General features: G+C 45.8%; 2 protein-coding genes across 7 annotated transcripts in view; both read right to left on the reverse strand.

Annotated features, from left to right (window-relative positions):
- Positions 1-1,419, reverse strand: part of sgip1a (SH3GL interacting endocytic adaptor 1a) — a 67,805-nt gene extending 66,386 nt beyond the window's left edge. For 2 of the 3 annotated variants that reach the window (XM_062556226.1, XM_062556225.1), the window contains exon 1: positions 1,096-1,277. The gene's annotated coding sequence lies outside the window, so the exon portion shown is untranslated. Of the gene's footprint in view, positions 1-1,095; positions 1,300-1,400 lie in introns of those variants that run through there. The other variant, XM_062556224.1, reaches the window with a different exon arrangement.
- Positions 1,420-12,997: 11,578 nt separating this feature from the next.
- Positions 12,998-21,436, reverse strand: part of pde4ba (phosphodiesterase 4B, cAMP-specific a) — a 164,118-nt gene continuing 155,679 nt past the window's right edge. For all 4 annotated transcript variants that reach the window (XM_062556228.1, XM_062556227.1, XM_062556229.1 and 1 more), the window contains 9 exons: positions 21,185-21,278; positions 17,179-17,360; positions 16,792-16,890; positions 16,489-16,653; positions 15,873-15,972; positions 15,590-15,744; positions 15,355-15,477; positions 14,811-14,993; positions 12,998-14,495 (listed from right to left, as the gene is read on the reverse strand). In XM_062556228.1, coding sequence (XP_062412212.1) covers positions 14,106-14,495; positions 14,811-14,993; positions 15,355-15,477; positions 15,590-15,744; positions 15,873-15,972; positions 16,489-16,653; positions 16,792-16,890; positions 17,179-17,360; positions 21,185-21,278 — 1,491 coding nt within the window. In that variant the 3' untranslated portion in view covers positions 12,998-14,105. The remainder of the gene's footprint in view (positions 14,496-14,810; positions 14,994-15,354; positions 15,478-15,589; positions 15,745-15,872; positions 15,973-16,488; positions 16,654-16,791; positions 16,891-17,178; positions 17,361-21,184; positions 21,279-21,436) is intronic.

The following is a 21,436-nucleotide window of genomic DNA, read 5'->3' on the forward strand; positions in this document are numbered from 1 at the left end:
AGCATCTGTATGTCATTCACAACCTGTTTCACTATTGCACAGTTACCATCAGTCCAAAATTTCCCCCATTCTCAGGTTTCCCCCCATTTGTCACATAAGGGATCTTTCCTGTGTAGAAGTGTGATCCAAACACCACCTCACCCTAGGTTTTCCCCAGCTTTGTCAGCCAAAAAACTCAATGTACGCGGCCCTTACAGGATGACTCCCTCCAGTTCCCTCATGTGCTGTAGCACAGAGACAAGTCATCAGCCATTTCAAGGGGGTCGACCAAAGGGCCTGCAATCCACAGCCAAGCCTTGACTGAGCTCATTCTCCATGTCACGACAGCTCCCTCCCTCCTCTCTGCTCTCTACTCAGCTCGTTTTTCCCTTCAACTTATCCTCCCTCTAAGCAGCCAACAGTAACTTTTATCTTAAAACATCATTTTTTTTCTGTTTACTAAATTAAATGCATTATCTGATGCAGCTTGCGTTAGTAAAACGTTGCAATTAACGGCCTTTATTGCGTCTAAGATATCAATTAAAATTCTACTGTAGTTGCAACTGTTGTGAAATAATTTGATTTCCCTTTGATTGCTGTACAGTTCTTTCTATTCATCTTTCATTTCGTAGGCTATAGCAGTGGTAGGCTACTTACAGTCGATATGGTTCTAATCATTCAAGTGCCTCTCAGAGGAATAATAGAAGGATACAAGTCAGCACATTAAACACACTAGGCTACTTCTATAAAATGCGTCATACTCCTTTGTACACATCTGCACACAACCTGTTTGTTTTATTCAAAATGTAGAAATCCTTGTGACGCCTTCAAACCGCCCTGTTACATAATTTCGGAGGACCGAAAATCCCTCATGGTTTCGTTAAGCGGCCATAATATATTGACTTTCGCTTGAAATGACAAATGTTTGACATTCACACAACTTTGTTAAGGGATTAATGTCTGCACAAAGCATGCACACAGATAATTTGTTAACTTTACGCCCTCCTGATTAGCACATACTGTAGTGCTTGCGCAATATAAACACGGAAGCGCGTCTGCGTCTGACTAGACGGAGTACTTTGCCAACTCAAATAAAGAAAAGAGAGTTATAGTCACCTCTCTGGCATCGGGTCAAGTCTTCTCTGAGGAAAAGTTAGTTTGATCGCGTGTCATTCAAGCAAACGTCCGCTACCAAGTAGACTGCTTCGACAGTTAATTCGATGTATTCGCTTCATAAAATGGTCAATAGTCTAGTGATACTCACTTGTGCCTGACTGTCTGTCACGAGCTGGAGCGTGTGTGGACGTTCAGTGACTTTTCCTGCAAAACCACATTCACAGAATTCACTTAAGGTGAAGTTGTTCAAAATAAAGTCATATATCAGTGTCTCGCTATAGGAAGAAAATGTAGATAAAATTAACCATGTGGTAGGCTAGAGAATGTAATGGAGATCTTAAGATTTGTAGGCCTCTTCCTTAAGTCTCGGATGAAAGAATCACCACAGAGAAATTGAGCACACCTGTTGTTTTTTTCCGAGGTCTCAAACACTAAATTGCCTAAAAATGTCTGTTTTGCATATCTAACACCTTTAAAAAAAATTCCTTATTTCAATTATTATGTCTTAATTTTAACTTTTTAATATGACAATTATTTATTAATTTCATTGCAGGCCTACGTTTCATTCATCTAATTTCCTACCGCTGATCATTGATAGGCTACATAGTGATCAATATTAAATGTTAGAATTATGTAACAGCTTTCTGCCTATTTTTTCTAATCATCAAGCAGTCTGTCTCATAATCAACCTTTCCCGTTGACACAGTGTGTCTTTGCCAGCATTACTGAAACAAAAGAATCAATTTAATTTGCCATGTAACCAAAATATAACATGCAGAATACTGTTCAAATTGTCTGTGGACTTGATTATTATTTTGTTAAAAAAATGTCTCTGTACACATATGTTTCAGCATAATGTCTTCTTCAGTATTTACAAATATATACAAACAGTTTGTATGACAAGAGGAAACTGTGAGTTTTTTTTACATTTTTTTTAATTCCTTCTTTCTCCTTTTCCTCCTTTTGATATCATGGTTGTCCAGCCATGGCATACTGTACCAACTGCTGATGCAGTCAAATATTTTTGAGGACTAGATATGTCCATTTATCAGCATGCGTGCGTCATTGCAAGGATATCTCATGCACACAGCTGCTGATTTCATCTCTGTAGTAGCAGAGAGGGTCTGTGCACGTGTCTGTAAGGAAGCAGTCTACATGACAGCATGGAATGGAATAAACTAAGTACAGTAAAGTCACAAAATGGAGGAGCTGTCTGTTTCAGTTCATCTCTCTCCCTGACAGTTAGACAGAGAAAGTGTGTCTGTTTGATTGTGTGAGTGTGGTGTGTGTGTGTGTGTGTGTGTGTGTGTGTGTGTGTGCATGACTGAATATGTGGCAGACAGACTGAGAAAAAAGAGAGCCGGGGAATGATTTGGTTCATATTCAGAGAACCTTTGGTCCTGTGTGGCCCTGGTAATGCCTACTTTAATCCCCTCTGCCCCTTCCTCTCCTCTTCCTAATGGCTCCTGTCCTCGCACGTCCCCGTCCTGCTGTGAATCTGCTGACAGCGGTCCATGTGAGGCTAGCCACACGCTCCTACCAGCAAATGTCAGAGTGCCTCTGAGTTCCTCAGCCATGGCAGCAGCACTGGCAGATTCATCCTCTGGGGAGAGGGTGGGAGAGAAAGAGGGAGAGAGAGAGAGAGAGAGAGAGAGAGAGAGAGAGAGAGAGAGAGAATGAGAGAGAATGAGAGCTCCCCTTCCATGTTCACCCTTCCCTTCCCCTACTGCAAGCTTCACTGCACCCAGAGGACTCCCAGCGCTGCCATTCTTACTCCCACAGCAGCTCAGCATTGCATGAGTGTATATGGGGCTACGTGGGTGGAGAGAAGTTTGTGGAAGAAGTGGAGAGAGAGAGAGAGAGAGAGAGAGAGAGAGAGAGGGAAAGAGAGGGAGGGGGGACGTTTAAAGCAGAGAAAATATGGAAAAGAGAGAGAGCTCTGCAATCACATTTTGAAAACAGCTTATGTTGCCATCAGCCAGAGGGCAGATCCTGTGCAAACAGGGCGAAGGGCCCCGCCTCGGCTCCGCTGGTTAGAACCTCTGATGTAATGTTGCCATGCGCACGGTGCCAACGAGACCCTCAAGAAACAGAGGAAATTCCGAGCAGGGTCGCTGCAGCAGCAGCAGCAGCCGAGCGTGACCAGCTCCAGACAGATGCTCCACGGCCAACCAGTAAGAAACCAACGGTGACCGGCGACCCACTGAGCCCGAAGAGCTATTTATGTTTGGCCTGGCGATGCCGTGAACCCCACCCGGAGGAGGAAGGGAGAGGGATGGATGCTGGGTGGGAGAAACGGGGTGAAGCAAGGGATAGAGAGAAAGTAGGGAAAGGGAAAGCTGAAGAATATCCCTTTTTGTGCACACAACACAAATGATTGTGCGGAATGTGTTGCGCCAGGTAGCAACTCCTGCAGTTACACACTAATTAATGAGCTAGAGATCTCAAAGCACATACTGTAGGGAATGATAAGAGTGATGAACGAGGCAGACAGAAAAGGAGAAAGGGATGAATTACAATATGGCATTATGGAAATATAGGACTGAGTTCTCTCGTATGTGCTTGATGAGGTCTGACACAGTTTGACAGGACCCTGGTACTAAAGAGGGGGTGCTTTCACATTCATCTGAAACTTTTCTAGAAATGCATCATAAAAATTGTTTATAGTTGTGGGTAATTGAGTCTGCAGTTGTTATTATTCAAGCTGTGCGTCGAGCAGTGAGACGGGCGAGTCCGAGCTGAGCTGTGGGGATGCCTCATAAGGAAGCTCAGACCGGACCAGCCCTGGCTCCTATCCACTGCAGACCGGGGCTCGCCTGAACACGTCGCAGACTGTAAAACCTGCACAAAAGAACTTGGCTCGTTCATGGCAAAGTGATCCCTGACTGAAAGAGGAGAGCACTTTCTTCAAGAGAGACTAGACAGACATTACTCACATCATCTCATGTCCAGACAGACATCTGGACAATCTATCATGCATCTGCGTTACTGGAGCCTTAGTCGCCGTCACTGTTCAGACGAGGACCACTCACTACAGTTCAGCTGACCAACCCTGTCCCCCTCATCTCCAGTAATGTCAGGCTATTCCATATAATAGATTAAGTCATACCAAAAGCTTTAACCTTGGAGGACAATAAACAAGGCTGAACATTTTACTGTTCAAACAGTTATTATATTACATGTATTTTACCACACAATCTGAAATGTCTTTGGGTGGAAGGTTTGACCCTCATCCTGCCTGTGGAAATGGCTTAGAAAATATGAAAGAAAGAGAGAGGTCCTCTGAAGGGAAGAACAGAACTACAGTAGGAGTGTAGGCGAGGCAGAGCGAGAGCGTCACCAAGCTCCTCTCCTAATTGGCTGGTTTAAAAATAGATCCGGCTGGAGATCACCCTTCCTGATTTACTGTCTTCATTTACAAGAGTAATATTCTCCAGGGAGGGGTTAGGAGGTGTGAAAGTGTGTGTCTCATTATATGTCCGCTATCCACACCATGCACCAAGAGAAGTCTCCCCACTCCTCCCCCCCCCAGAAACTGTCACCATGCGCAGGCATTTGATACAGGGGCCTGTGACTGGATTTTTGCGAGCGCAGCGGCATGTAAATGTGGTGACGCACAAGTGCGTTTCAGGAAGACGTGGGGACATGGGACGTGGTGGGGGGGGGCGGTGCGATTACACACAGGGTTCGAAGACGAGTCAAGGGAAGGGCGGTGAATCGCGATATAACGGAGGAGGAGGAGGTGGGGGCCATGCAGGAGTCAGCGAGATCGAGCAGGCATATTTGTAGGACGAGCTATGCTAAGCTACACCATCTACAGCTGATGCGCCTCTCCCAGAGCACCTGTTTATACTTAGCACATGACCCATTACTGGGATGGCTCCTCACCGGCCTCCCATCGCCCCATTGACGTCAGGGAGCTGGTTAATCATAGCAGCATGCAGGCCAAGACATAACCAGTCTCAGGTCCCAGCGGCCTGTTTGTTCCCTATACCTGCTCAAGGACTTCAAGGGTTATTTCAGAGATTTCAGATGCTATATTTTGATGAAAACAAATTATGCTTTATGTGAACAAATCAGAGCCATGTTTGATATACTCTCTTTGTTGTGAGTGATTTCTTCACTCTTGTTCAGCATTTCAAGCCAATTTCAAGTTTAATATCTACACTCTTAAAACAAATGTGTTGTCCCTATCTGGACACAGAGATGTGTTTAAAAACAACACAAGTCGTGTTGTTTTCAACACGTTGTGCTATTTTTAACACATATTGTGTAACAAAGGAAACAACACAAACTGTGGTGTCCCTATCTGGACACAGATATGTGTTAAAAACAACACAATTGCACCTCAAAGACATCACTGAAGCATCTACTATAAGTCGAAGTAGATCACATCCCACTGACTGTATTTCAAAGTATAACCTCAATTAATTACAGTGCATGAGAATGCAGTGTATACTGTTATCGCTGGACTTTTTATTACTATTCTTCCGACCACTTTTTCCGCAATTAATTCAGCTCTAACCATTTAACGTACAAATTTTGTTCAACCATCGTTAGGTCTCTCAAACGACAGGTGCGATATGTAACTTTGACATTGGACAACTTTATACTTTTTAAGATATTTGCCATAAACGTACAAAAATTTCCCCATTGTAAGTCAATGGGTCGAATGTTCGTGTGTTAAAATCTAATGACATCACGATGCTTTCACACCTCAAGTTCAACCAAAGACGCCAACTTGCTTCCAACAGCCAATCAGATTGCAGGATTCTGGGAGCCAATCAGATTGCACGATTCCAACAGCCAATCAGATTACAGGATTCTGAGAGCCAATCAGATTGCAGGATGCCAACAGCCAATCTGATTGCAAGAATGCAATCAAATTGCAGGATTCTGGGAGCCAATCTGATTGCAGGATTCCAACGGCCAATCAGATTGCAGGAACTCTAACTCTATGTCCAACTCCTTCACTCTCTCAGAACTGGGCTACGCGCCAAAAATTATATTTTACATTTCATTTTTGCCATTTTCATGCACGGGTAATTCCTTGGAATTGCATTTCTAGTTTACCACTGATACCACTGTCTCTATTTCTAGATGTTAAAAAAATAGATGACTCCTTTAACCAGAGGCAGACGCATTTGTGGTTGAGGATAGAAAGACTATGAGTAGAAGTGTCCTATTATGAGATAATGAGGCAGGAGAAATAAAAGCTAAATGATGAGACAGCCGAGGCAGCTAAACCAAATCTTTATATTCAAGAGCGAAATTGTGCCGCATGTGTCAGTCGCGATCGTCACGCCTGCGTAAGCAGAGGCCTCGTGAAACGGACTTGATCGCCGTCTTCATTTTCCACCAGGGTGGAGTGGCCATGGGAAGTGAGTGACAGGGGGAGGACTGAGGCGGAGGGCGCCGTAAACAGCGGTGGAGAGATGACTCAGCCCAGGCCACCCAGCTGCAGCCCGGCCTGGTGGACGTGATGGAACATGTCATTAGGGGCAGTGCAGTGGCCAGGGCCCTGGCCTGGGGCACACATGCTTCTGCATGCGCAGGAAGAGCCCGGAAGACCGATGCGGTTTTCATCAAGGAGCCTTGGCTACATGAAATACGTTTCACTCATCTTAAAGGAGTGGATTTGCATACTGTTCTATAGTTTTTTAAGTCTGCTAAAAATCATGAATATGATTTTTTTTTTAAGGAATCACCACCGCAAATGAGGTTGTGTTTTTGAGATGTTTGTTTCCCTGTTCGGTTGTCTCTGTTCAGGACTATCTAAAAACGACAGGTTGAACAGAACATGGTGGAAAGGTCTATCATGGGCTAAGGACAGGACGAACCTATTACATGGTGGACTGACTCTGACCCATGGGGCAGGTCAATGGATTTAGTTTCATTAGTGTGCTAATGTTGCAAGACATGACATTTGCCCTTGGTCTGCACTCTCAGAGGGTCATTTAAGTTTCTTTTTTCTTTCTCATTTTAGTTGACTTCAGACATATCTACGAAACTCATTAATAAAGTGGTATTTTTCATTTTATGCTATTTTATTCAAACATTATTTGGTAAATTATGTCAAATTTGGTAGTTCTATCTCATTTCTGATCAAAGGAACTCTAAAGTGACTATCTCAACCCCATGTTCATTCACAGAGTGCAGTGCTATTACTGAAAGGGGAACAGTTACCTCACACGCTTTACATCATCCCTCTGACTGGAGGAGGTGACCTGACTGGCACTGTGGCTCACATCAAACTAGCTCAAGGTCAGGAGCTTGGCCCACTTGAACACACACACACACACACACACACACACACACACACACACACACACACACACACACACACATCTTGTTTGCTTCCTTACATAAACCCATTTGCCCCTGAGGAGCGTTGGAGATGAGGGGTCGCACTGACAGTTAAACACAAACAAGCAAGTCATTCAAGGCATCAGGTCACCAAAGGGCACGCAACACCATCTTGGAGGGGAAAGGAGAAATGCCTGACATGAGGCAATCTGGCTATGTCATGGAGTTGTGACATTGATGCAATGCACCACTCTTACGAGACCCCTTGGTCAACCAGCAAGTCAGTTTGCCAAATGGACACACAATCTGGTGTTCTTATGATCATGGTCAAACACTTGAAGGGCTACCTACCAGTGGGCAGAATTGGCCTCTGCTAGACAATTATGCAAGAGACGTAGCGGCAACTGCCTAAAGTGAAGACAAGCTACGTTTAGCACATGCGACACAGTGAAAGAGAAATAACAGAGGAAATGTTCCATTTTGCTGCACATGGATATTCCTAACCCAACTTTGTAATCATCGACTGTTAAAAAAAAAAAACATAGTTACACAGTTACCATGGTAAAACCATAGTAGTACCACAGTCACCATGAAGTGCGATGGGGGAACCATGGTGGTACCAAGCTATGCATAAACCATAGTAGTTCTGGTTAGGAGCATGGCGATCATCACCATGAGGTACCATAGTAAACCCATTTAACTTCATTAAAACCATTGTAAACCATAGTGAATTTTTAAGTGTCGCAAACGCGCCACATTTTGAAAACAGAAAACAAACACAACATCATGAGCATTTCACTGGAGTAATCAAGGAGGCGCCTTTCTTCATTATGTTGAATTAGGCCCACAACACCACCAGAAGGCTTTACAGTGGTGTCTGGCATCCCAGACGCGCCTTCCTCCACACTCATGCATGAGTTGGGACATTACACTCATTGACGTCAACAAGCACCACACCAGAAAGCAACAGGATTTCGCATATCTTTTTGTCAATTCAGGCATGACCCCAAGTAATCTGGGAGAGCCTCAGCATTACCTTTGGCTTACCTTGAAGCTCTTTTCAGTGATAGTCCTTGAAAACCACAATCTAACAAAGTAGTCATTGTTCTTGCTGACTTTGCTACAAATCCTGTCATACCTCCACTGGTCTTGTGTGTGCTTGTCTGCTTTGTTCCATAGCTACTGACTACCAGTTCTTCACTTTTAATAATACACAATTGGCCTTATACCACAAATACCACATATATGCGTCTGAATGCTAGCCTGGGCATACCCATGCTGCATTGTGCACGATTTCACGCTGTTAGGCAGCCTGGATTCCATGGACATCATTTTCACCTCAGCTAGGGAACCAATCGTAGAATGGGGGGGACAGTAAGACCATGACAACATCTAAGCAACACACCGAAGCTTGTATTTTTAAGAACCATACCAGCTTCTGTTCAAATCTACACACCTACAGTATCACTACTGAAAAACGTAAGGCTAATTTATCAAATGTTATTTTGAAGTATTAACATGCTCTACATATGTCATCTGGTAGGCTAATTGATACAACTGGCTAGCCTATTAACTACACACAGACACATTTGATAGACATCCGTAGCACCCAATAAACGGCTCTGGGCCTTCGTAAACCATGCCTCAAAGACGGGAACCTGAATGTTGGTTCCCAGACCACATCTCATTGAGATGTGGTGGTGTTAGCCAGGCTATCTGCATGCATCTTTTGGAGCTAATAATGAAAAGACAGATGTCTCATTTATCTTTTTAAATTCAGTGTTAGTCTAATTTAAGGCCAATGTACTGTATATAGTCCAGGCAACAGGAGCTGCAGCCTGGCTATCACCAGACCAAGCTCAATCTTTTTGAGATTGAGAATTAGTCTGGGCACAGTATTTCTAAAACAAGAGGTTTGATCAATGGGCATAGTTCAAATGACTCTGTATACTTGGATAGTCCTTCAACCAATCAGACCAACAATCCAGGTGTGCCAGGTGGATACGTTTGTGACTGGACTCTGCAAATGTGTAATGGAAGCAGGAGAGATAAATGCGCAGGTTTCCAACCTGAGTTGCTGGGCGAAATCCAATTGCTGGTAGATCGGTCTGGTTCACCCAGTCTACAGAGGCTGCTAAATGAACAGAAATACTTAATTTGGGCAGACAGTGTCAAAGTATTGAAAGGGTGCATCATTTGTATCACTCTTTCTGATTGGACGATAAGACATGTTGTGTATGACGATGGTCATTTACAGTAAGCACTTCCTCATCATGACACAGTGCTTTGTGAAACTTCCACTAAATTGTTTACGACGAAAAGTGGTGGTTTGGGATGTCATACTGCCTTAGAAAAATATGTTTGTATTCTTAGAATAAAAAGAATATTAGTTATTATTATATATTTATTCATATATACTGTATGTCATGGTTGCTGTATACAGTGTGTGGAGAGAAGATAGGACCAGATAGATCCCAATCCCGAAATGAGGAAGAAGGTGTAAAGCTACATTTAAGCCATTTCAAGGCCAAGAAGGGATTTTTTAAATACAGAAACAGAAAAGAGATTTAAGGGTGTAATAAATAGATATAATTAATCTTTAATTTACAGTTACAGTATCAGTGAGTCAGTGAGTTATACTGTATGTCAAGACCAGGAGGCGATTGAAAAAATATATCAGCCATATCACTGCTGTTGATACCAAAAAACATGAAATAAAGAGCCAGAGAGGAGGGATATATATTCATGCTTTCTTTTTTAATCACTTCATAGAAAAGTAGTTTCAGATTTTATTGAACACAATATACAATATTATACCATACATTGTGTGAAACACTAAATATCCACCTGCAACAATGCGGGATTTTAACAGACATAGAAAACCCTTCTGTCATGCAGATAGTGCTAACTCGGGCTAATCGTTTGGACACAACTTGGACCAAAAGATTGAACATAGATTGAACAACGTTATACTGACAATTTGAATTTCAAAACTGCTAACAAGTTTGGTCAGAAAAAATAGTTTCACATTAGCACAAATAATTACAGATAATCACATTTTTGTAATATATCAATTCACATTGGTGCTCTAGAAATAATGTGACATGCTGCCAATATGTCCCCTCAGTCTGACTGATGTGGAGCTGTGTGTACGTTTAAGGAGATTGCCGTTTTCATTTTCAACCTGTTTTCAACCAAAACTCTATCAGCAGTCTGCATTCAAAATGCGTTCTTGGACATGCTGGAATGCCTGGGCACTCCAGCTTTCTGTCTTTGCTTAACACCGAGCCACTCTGCACGAAGCCACTACCTTGGCCAGCGTTGTGCAATTCCAGCCTCTGGGTAACTTATGCCTTTAAATGCTGCTGATCGAAGCAGTCAGACATTGTGCGATATATTCATATATATATATTTATATATATATTTATTTATATATAAAACGAAACAATATATTACCAAATAAAAAAAAAAGGAAAAGAAATTGGACTCAAACTCTGAGTCCACTACACATATAACACCACCACTCTCCGGTAATGCAAGTGCATATAAATTAAAATAGATTTACAATGAAACATCATTCTTATTTACAGCCTAGAATAATAAATATACTGTTATAAACAGCAACAGGACCGATGTGAGCTTGAGTGACAAACCGGACAAAGTTGAAAAATACATGGGCTGATGATTCATATGGGGTGAAGTCTTGTGCGTGAACGCACGCACAAACAAGCAGACACACATGCACACTGTGCTGTACATGTCCACACACATTCTCACACACACACACACACACACACACACTTTCTCTCTCTCACACACACACACACACACATATACATATCGGTGACAATTCAGTTACTTCTGTTTGAGTGAGTTAAGAGTTGGGTAGTTAAAGTACCATGGAGCATGAAAGCCACATCGAATTTGGATTGAATCATGACAACGACCTCAATGAGGTCCAAAAATGAAAAAAAAAAGGAAACTCCAGTATTGAACTCTGATCTCTCTTTGTTAACAGTCAACTAATAGAATAAAAATGTAAACTGAATAGAATATTTCTTTAGCATTAAAGGCGATGGGGCTATTTATTTGATTTCGATTTCTACATTAAAGCATAGTGTGATCTGTAGTTTCATTTCAATGTCTTGGTCAGTCTAGTCCAGGGAAAGCATAGGCCAATACATGATAATGGCGTGAGTAACAGAAGCTATTGTGACCGTTATTTCTTACATCAGTGCATAGACGCGGTGTTTAACCCTTTCATGCGCAACGTCCACATGCGTGGACAGTAACTTTAACTCTGTTTTCTACTTATGTATCATGTTGATATACACCAATCCACTTCAGGGCAGTTTTAGTAGGTCCTTGGCAATATATTAACAATATGTACCATCTTATATTTGGAATATTGACTGCTTGATGACATCATCAATTCAACATGAGTGACAGTAATGGCCATATGCTGAATGCTCCAGGCATATCTGTAAAAAGCTAGTACTCAAGAAGGAAAAATCATGTAAAAAAAAATATTATGCTGTACAGGAGAGTGTGTTGAACAACTCTATGTTTTCAGAAATTAAATCGGATGTAAAATGGAGTCTGTAGACCCTAAAAAGCAACTGTCCACGTATGTGGACGTTGCGCACCAGAGGAGTTAAATGGCCAAAAATTAGATTTTGTAACTAGGACTTTTTTTTTTTTTTTTTTTTCAAATATGATTTTAATTGCTTTAAATTACAAAGAAACAAACATTTGGTAAACATATTTATAAATAATTACCTAATTACATGTGGTAATGCCAAGGTGGTATGGTAATATGGGGGTAGTAGAGGGTTGGGTGGGTAGTAGAGGGGTGGGTATGAGAGTACTAGAGGTGTGGGTGGATTAGTAGTAGAGGGGTGGGTAGTATGGATGTAGTAGAGGGGTGGTTGGGTAGTGGTGGTAGTAGAGGTGGGTAATATGGGGGTAGTAGAGGGGTGGGTGAGGGTCGGTGAGCAATAATGGGGGTAGTAGAGGGGTTGGGCGGGTAGTATGGAGGTAGTAGAGAGGTGGGTGGGTAGTATGGGGGTAGTAGAGGGCTGGGTGGGTAGTATGGAGGAAGTAGAGGGCCATAGTTTCCACATTTTCTGTCATTACATTTTATTCTTTTTTACCCCTTTGTTGCGCACTGTCCACATACGTGGACAATAACATAACTTCTATATAAAAGCATATTTTTAAAAAATTCCAACTGATTTTCAATATTGGGCTCATATAGAGTACTAAAATCAATACTAAAAAAATCTAGACACTTTTTTTCATAATGCGTGCATGAAAGGGTTAAGTGTTCTCTTCCTGGAAGATCTTTCATAAGACATCTCAAGCTGCCCACCTTCTTATGCAACCAGGGCCTTTTTTTTTTTTTTTTAGCCAATTTCCTTTTAGTGTGAAGACAGCTGCCTCTTACCACACAAAAGGTCTGCTCTGACAGTTAAGATTCACTCTGAACCCTTTCATCTGGACGATGATAGAGGATTCTGAGTGGGGGCAGCTGGACTTGAATCATAAAATCTCACCAGGGGAGGGAGGGAGGGAGGCATGTGTCTATTGTTTTGGACTAACAGGATAAGTATATAACGGCGGAAAACTTTGAAGTGAAAATGACTTTGGCCTGACTGATGCTGAAGTGCAGATTACATGATTAGGCTGACCTCTCCCCAGCCCTCCTGCCAGCAACTGATCTCTGCCAAAGTGGTTTTGTTGATTAAGGCTTTCCATGGTACTGGGTACTGGATCAATTGGCGATAGATACTGTGGCAGTGTGTGCATTACACAACACTTGTGACCAATCAGACATTTGGGGCCTTCATTTTGAACAGGCAATATGTCTGCTGACAGAGGTACTGAATTATACAGATCTCTACACAAACAAGTATTGTGTACATATGAAAACACAGACAAAACAACAAAAAAGGTGAGAGAAAGTGCACGTCTCATGGGAAAAATTGGACTTTGACCGGTTGTTTGATGTTTGGATCATTCTTAATATTGCCTAATATCGTAGGAAGACACAGAGTTCTCTTTTTCTGCTGAAATACAAAACAATTCTACTCTGAAGCTGTTTTTCCTTAGAAAACAAAAACATTTCACATACATTTTTTACTAAAGTGTGTTCAATAAATAAAAAAGACTCTTAAAAAGACAATAGTAAAAAAGGCACACAAAGTCTGTAGACAAATGGTACAGAAAAAAGTAAACAGTTTCTGTCTTTACAAATAACGTGTTTGTCAGTAGTTCATTTTGCTACCTCCTGACATCCCGTTAGCTTGATAAAAAGTCACTTGGTACAAAAAACATCCTCTCTTTCAGTAGTGTCAACACGTCTAACGCTTGTCTGAGTGAAAACAAACGTCATTTGGTTGGCCCCGATCCTTCATTTTCCCCAAGTCACCTGTCAATCAATCAGGTCCAAAATGTCTGCAGCATTTTTTTCCTGAGAGCTCTGTGGTCGTTCCCACGGAAACTGTCCATCTCTGGCTCCAAAAGCAAGTGCATGGAGGGGGTGTGACTCTCACCCCCACCAAAGGGGACTCAAATAGACGCCCCCCTTTTGGGCTTCTCAAAAAACATTGCCTTTAAGCAAGATTTCCTTCCCTCTTGATAAAGGAAAACGTGAAAGACCCGTGTCGGCCATGTTTAAGCGCCTGACAGGTAAAGAGCAGGTCCTATGTGTCCACGGGTGAGGCGTCATGCGTGACGATCTCGATGTGCGTGGTGGCCGGTTCCATGGGCTCCTCCCTTTCCTCCTCCTCCCCTTCCTCCCCCTCCTCCTCCTCCTCCTCCTCCTCCTCATCCCCCTGACTCTGCTCGTCTTTCTCCGTGCCCTCTGAGTCCTCCTCCTCCAGGGTCATCTCGAACTGGAACTTGTCCCCCGTGCCGCCGCCGCCCTGGCCCTCTTTGTCAGTCTCGTACGGGGGTGAGGGGCTCTGAGGGATCATGCTCTGGTACCAGTTCCTGTTGTCCTCCAGCGTGTCCAAGATGTCCTGTGCGTCGGGGTGGACCAGGTCTGCCCACGTCTCCCACAGAGGGTGGACGATGTAGTCAATGAAGCCCACCTACGCAAACACACGGGGGAGCACAGTGTCAATAAAATGCCATTATCACTCTAATATAGTCCACAAAAAGCTACCAGAGCAACTGTAATTTCCCAACTATTAGCCGCAGCTTATACACTGAAGTTCTTCCGCTATGAGGTTGATACATGGGGACAGTTAATATGGTCTTAATATGGTTTTGGGTCTTTTAACTTGTATAAAACACTGCCCTGCGGCTTATACACAATTACTGTAGTCCACACAAAGCTACCAAAGCTAAATGTTCCGAACCAACTGCCACTGGGCTGGTGTTATGGGAGGCTACAGTATGCTAACCTGGGACTTCTCCACAGATGCCGTGTGCTTGTCGCACATCGGACTGATCTCCATGCCCCGCTCCCTCTCGCGGTCGCCCTGGTGGAAGAACTCGTCCATGATGCGGTCGGTCCACTGCCGGTACAGCTCCAGGGACTTGGTGGGGTTGCTCAGGTCAGCACAGTGCACCATGTTCCGCAGGACCTATTCAGCGGAAAAGAAAAAGGGTAAAAGTGGTCGTTAGATGAGCTTTGATCTCAGAGTGGGTTTCGCAAATCAAGTCGTTTGGAGTGCCAGTCTCAGTGGGAAATGGAAAATGTAGCGAGGGAAGAATGAGAGGTGGTAAGAGGGAGAGGTTGCAGACTGTGGTCATCACAGCAGGCAGTGATTCTAATGATCTCAGGCTGCTTCAGTGCTCCCCAGAACATGAATTAGTTCAATTAGTGTAAGCAGAGGTGGAGAAATGTCAGTCGAGGTCTCTCAAACACATCGACACACACACACACACACACACACACACACACACACACACACACACGCATAAAGAGGAGTAGGCGATGGTTACCTGTATCCTGTCAGTGTAGTTGTCGAGAAGCAGTACTCCAGAACTCGTCACTTTCTTGGTCTCCACCATGGTCTTCAGGTCTGCCAATAAGCTCATGTGCTTGGACATGTCTGTGGCCAGTACCTGAAAAAGAGCACAGGCATAATGTAAATAAGCAGCCTTGGAATTCTCTGATTGTAGAATGCTGTATCTGATCGGTCTGAGCAGATGCTGCCTCTAGCTAAGGATGGCTCACCATGTCGATGACCATCTTCCTGAGGGACTGCCTCTGCTTCTTGGTGAGGTTCTGGAAGATGTCGCAATTGTCCTCCTGTAGCAGCTTAAAGCCCACGGCCAGATGATGGTTCTCCAGGACCGACTCATCATTGTACATGAGGGCCAGCTCAGAATCTGCAGATGATTACAGAGAAGGAAGTGAGCTCACTAACAGCCATGATTCTGCCAGGACGTTAAAATCCAACGCCAGGGAATTTGGCCACAATAAAGAGAAGGTTACGGTGAGGGCATCCTGAACTCACTTGTATTGATGAGGAACTGGTTGGACACTCCTGGATGGTCCACATCATGGATGGCAGCAGCGAAAATGGCAGCGAGGATCTCGAGGTCTGTGAAGACGGCCTGGGGAGGAACGCAAACAAGGAGAGGCTTTTAAAAACACAGTGTCTCGCCAAACAAATGCACCGCAGACAGCAGAGAACTAATCCCAAGCTGTAGTCCTCCCTGAGGGACCATTAGTATCCCCCTGGCCAAGCACAAGCGCCTTACGCAAACAGCAATTAAGGCATGATTAATCGCTGGCCGAGAGGCAGGCCTTAAAGGGAGAGAGGGAGAGAGAGGCACTCTGATGCTCCAAAATGGCAACTCGGGACTGCTGCTGTTAAATGTGATGGATGGTGCTGGCTGAGTAAAAACGAGCCACTGGGTTTGCTGTCTTACTCTTTACTGATAGTGCTTTATAGGAGCAAAGTAGCAAGACAAACAGTTTTCCATTACATTAAAGCAGCATTGGAAAAACTGGGGCGTGTAAAAATATACTACAGATAGGTCAGTAGGACAGAGACAACAGGCTGTTGTGCAGCATATGTGCCGCCATATGTGTGTCCATGTGTGAGAGAGTAGAGAGTTAGCCCTTACGTCTAGCGCAGGCGTGGAGAGCAGGATGTGAGTGGACTGGGCCACGTCGGCGGCGTGCAGGCTGTTGTGGTAGGCCACGTCTGAATGGTAATGGTCCTCCAGCGTCATCATGTAGGCCACAAACGTGTCCGCCGGGATCTTGAACGTCTTCAGCAGATCCCTCTCCTGACACACACACACACACACACACGCACACGTCGTTTAATAATAAAGGTCACAGACGGCCAAGGGAGCAGTTCTCTACTCTGATCCATACGGGAATCTGTCTGTGTAGTATCTCCGTATCTCAGGACTGAAACTCACCTGGAAAATGGCGTACATGATGCAGGTGAGAGGCCGGTGGTGGGAGTATTCTGACACGGTGAAGATGTTCAATCCCCATTTATTTAGGTCTTCAAGTTCCTGGAGCAGAAAGAGAGAAACAGTCAATTTATCAATCAAATATCCACTACGGACTCCACTGTCAACTGTCAAAGTTATGATTTATACCAACTTGTAAAACTACAGTATTCTATAAAAAACTACAGTACAGTATATGTCAAATTGCTCATGCCCCACTTTCACGGTTATACAGTAAAGCTCTAGTGAAGATGGAGGTGATGACGCAAACCTCCTCTCAGAAATCATGAAGGCATGAAGCCAAAGCTGAGGCGAAAGCCTGCATCCGAGGCGTTGGAGTCAGTGGGTTACCTTGGCAAGCAGGTCCTCCTTGTCCGTCTTGACTCCAAAGCGGGCGATCACGCTGCAGTTGGAGAGGCTGGGTCCGTGGGACACTTTCTTCACACCGCTGATCTGAGTCATCAGCTGCTGCTTCTTCTTCTTCTCCCGGGCCTTCGGCGTGGGCGACGGGATCTCCACGTCGTTCTGCTTGTCTGCGTCAGAGAAGGGGCGAGAGAGGGAGAGAAGAGAGGAGATCAGTCCCCCTGCGTCTTCGCTACACCACGAGAGCTTCATGGTATGTTTCGACGCGCGCTTTAAGTATCGCAAACGCATTACAGCCGCGTCTTAGCGAACGAGCGCCCACGGACCCCTTCGATGCTTGCTGTTCCGCAACACTGTTAGAAAAAAGAAAATCTGAACGTAGCTGTTACAGTCGGCGCCCTACATCGTTCATGTCGGATAGAGGAGAAAAAAAAAGCAGACCGAATGAAAAAAAAAAAGAAAAGAAAAACGGAGCCTGTATCGTGTTGCCCGATGTCCTGCCTCTGTGCAGCTGTCACGCAGCCCCGGCAAGACAAAAGGCCTTTGTTTGAAATCGGGCGGCCAGGTCTCCTCTTTCCCCTAGTGACGTCAGTAGAGAGAGCTGCTGGCCCGCAGAGCGAGCCCAGGTGTGCTTGGGAGGGGAGGGGGGAGTGGGGGGAGGATGATGGGGGTGGAGGGGTCCCACCTGCACCACTGACTACAAAAGAAGGTGGGGGAGAGCTAGTGGGGAATAAATTAGGGCCGAGCTCCATTTTAGCTTTATTTCACTCCACCTCCATTCGAATGGAAAGCTTGCTCTCCGTCCCAACTTTTGCCCCCCTCTCTGTGTCTCTCTTCTCCCCCCCCACCCCACGCTCTTTAAAAGGTCAGCCCTGGGAGAGCACTGGACACCTACACGGCCGTCTTAGCGGGGGCCCTTTTCCGTCCCGCGGCGGCGCGCCTCAGTGTCTCCTCAGTGTCTCCGCTGCTCCAGTTTGAGGGGGCTGGATGGAATTTCGCTTCTAATCTCTCGCTGGTCTCATATCCCCTCCACCCCCCGAGGGCCCCGGCGTGAGTCGTGCGCAGGAGCCTGGCTCCCAGTTCCTGCTGACTGCCACGGCGCAGGCAACCTTATTCAATTACCAGCGCGCCAGCGCAGATAACGACCCCCCCCCCCCCCACCCCCCACCCCTCTCTCTCTGTCTCTCTGCACTCGCTCTCGCTCAGCCTCCCCAGACTCTAATGGATCGTGAGTGATAAAATGCGAAGTAATGTCACATCCCCAACCTGGAGATGGGAGCGGGAGGGCGATGACGTGCGGTGGGGTGGCCAGTTCATTCATTACGGTCATTATCTGGTGCTTTCAGTTCTTCATTATTCAGAGGTCCGCCTCATTATGCCATTATCGCCAGCGATGTGATAAGGGGGAGTAATCTCTACTTCTCTCTGTCTCTCTCTTTTCTCTCTCTCTCCTCCGTTTGTCTGTCTCTGACTGTCACGCTAGTCCAACTCATCGAGGGAAACACAACACCGTGAGCAGGGGCAGAGCCCGTGTCTTTTTGTCAGAGCACTAGCGGAGCTCCCCAAACAGCTCCCTCACAAATCCAGATAGAAGAGGAGGAAACCATCCGTTTCAACATCTCCCTCTCTGTCTCTCCCTCTCTCCCTCTCTCCCTCTCTCCCTCTCTCCCTCTCTCTCCCTCTTTTTTCCTTCTCGTCTCTCCTGCTGTTCCCCTTCGCCGGTGCGGCGGTGTGGCGGTGGAGGCATGATGCGAGCATTCATGTGTGAGTTCCCATCGCATGTCTGGTGAGAGACAGCACTGCGGATGATTCACTGCACTTGTGGGGGCAGCAGCCCCATCTCTCTATCTCTCTCTCTCCCTCTCTCTCGCTCTCTCTCCCTCCCTCTTGCTCTCTGTTTCTTGCTCTCTCACCTTCCTTCTTCCTTTTCATCACCCCTCTTTTTTTTGTCTCTTGCTCTCCCCACATCACATGTCTCCCCCACACCAGCACTTTTCTCTCATGAATAATGAAGCCACCTAAAGTGCTCTCCGTATGGGCTGAGGGGAAATCCAGCTGCTACGACACTTTGGGGGAGGTAGCTATGAACGGGGAGCATGCGCGCACGCACACACACACACACACACACACACACACACACACACACTGTTGTGTGTTGGGGGCGAGAGGCTGTGGTGCTGGAGGGAAGGCTTCTCTCTGGTCAACTCTGATCTCATTAGCCGTGGCTCTGGCTCTCAGCTGGGCTGGGCGACCCAACCAGAGGGACAGTGTGGGCAACACACGTGAGCGCAGGGGAGGAGCACGGGCTGAGTCACATGTTCATCTGCCAGACACACACACACACACACACACACACACACTCACACACACACACACACACTCACACACACACACACACACACACAGATGTACACAGGCAAACACGCTCCCGTCCACCCCTGGAGGGAAGCTTAACAAAGCGCGGCGCGCGTCTAAAGGTTTGACCCCTAATGGCCAGGCACAGGCTGTAATGGTCCATAGCTGATCATTAGGGCAGGTTCTTCCACGACTGCCAATGCTGCCTGCTCCCGCATATCACGCTCATTAAAAGCTCTCCCTCTAACACTGGCGTGTGGGTGTGTCCGTGTGTGTGTGTGTGTGTGTGTGTGTACGTACGTGTGAAAGTACTGCGTGTACTTCTTGTGCGGGTTTGGATTGTGCTGGTTGGATGATGGGGATGTTCTCATGCGTCTGAGTGGGCACATGTACTGAGTGAGTGAAGAGAGCTGCATGTGTTTGTTGAACGTTCCCACATCTGCATGATCAAGCATGAGAGAAATGTATGGGGGTGGAAGTGTTCTTGGGGAGGGGGGGGGGATTGGGGGCTTTTTCTTAGTCAGGATGAAAACTGACAGGATGGGGGGATGAGTCATAACAGCAGCTGGGATGAGGGGGGTTCCATCGCTCCTGAACTCCGCAGTAGGATCCCCCCCCCCCTACCCCACCCCACACACCCCAGTATCAGCAGCAGCAGCAGAAGCCCCCACCGCCATCTTCTGAGCTATGCAGCGGGGATTTCTCCCCCTCCCTGAAACCGCCACAAACAACAACACCAGCTCTCATGCCTCCACGTCTGTGGACTCCAGAACAATCCGTGGCATGTTGGCATGCCTTTTCGACACACGACTTGTTGTTAGTGTTGGGAGTCCGTCTGATTGGTTTCTTTTAGCCGCCACTCATTAGTGTTACCCTCTCTTCGTCTCACTCCACCACCACCTACCCGCCTACGCATCTCTCCACCAGCATCCCTCCATCCATCCATCTCTCCCTCTCCATCTCCAGCTCAGAGTCTGCCATTGTTCTCCAGCAGCCAGGCGTCCTCCCTCTCTCTCCCTGGCGGTGGCACCTCACGGGGCTGCTGTAGAGACAGCTGAACGCCCACCATGCCCACCGCCGAGCCCCAGTCACCTGGCGCTCCAATGTGCGCACCGCCCGCCCGATGTTCTCGTCGCCATTTTATCGACTCGAAAAAAAACTTAAGAGCTTAGCGCGCCTACCAGCGCAGTTCCCCAAAAGCTGGGCTACCGTGCAAGATCGAGACCGAGAAGACGGAAAATGGAGACCGTTTGTTTTGCTGTCGCCAGAGCTCAGCGCTAGACCACAAAAACGATCGCAAAAGATCAGAGAACGCTTATCAGGAGTCAGGAGAGTTTCAGTATGTGAAGTATGTAAAAGGTAGTCAGGTGTCTTTAAAGATGATCTGTATCTACGGTATGTGTATGCGTTTACAGATAACATTTGCCTTCCTACAGTACGTGTACATGTTTGTGTGCAAATAGGAAGGAGGATCCTGGGTGAGTGGGTGTTTCACAAGATGAGCATCCGCATGATGTGCAAGCATGTGGAGTGATCTAGAACAGGGTTGCCTAGCATGTGTGTGTGTGTGTGTGTGTGTGTTTACATATGTATGTACTGTACATGTATGTCTATATCGTTAACAGCAAGCAGTGGTTACCTAAGAAGGTGTTGGAGATGAACTCGGACACCTGGTTGCCAGATCGGCTCATCTCGGACAGGTGCGTCAGCTCCCGGTTCAGCATTCTTTTGAACTGCGGAGAAACACATGAAGACACACACACATTAGACCTAATGCAGCAAAGCCCACATCTGACCCATCAGCAGACATCAGCAGGGGATCCCCCACCTGCCATATCAGCTGCAACAGCGCTGTCTCTTGCCCTCGTTTTATTCATGAGAAGTACATTAT

Source organism: Sardina pilchardus, chromosome 15, assembly GCF_963854185.1.
Source record: "Sardina pilchardus chromosome 15, fSarPil1.1, whole genome shotgun sequence".
NCBI lineage: Eukaryota > Metazoa > Chordata > Actinopteri > Clupeiformes > Clupeidae > Sardina > Sardina pilchardus.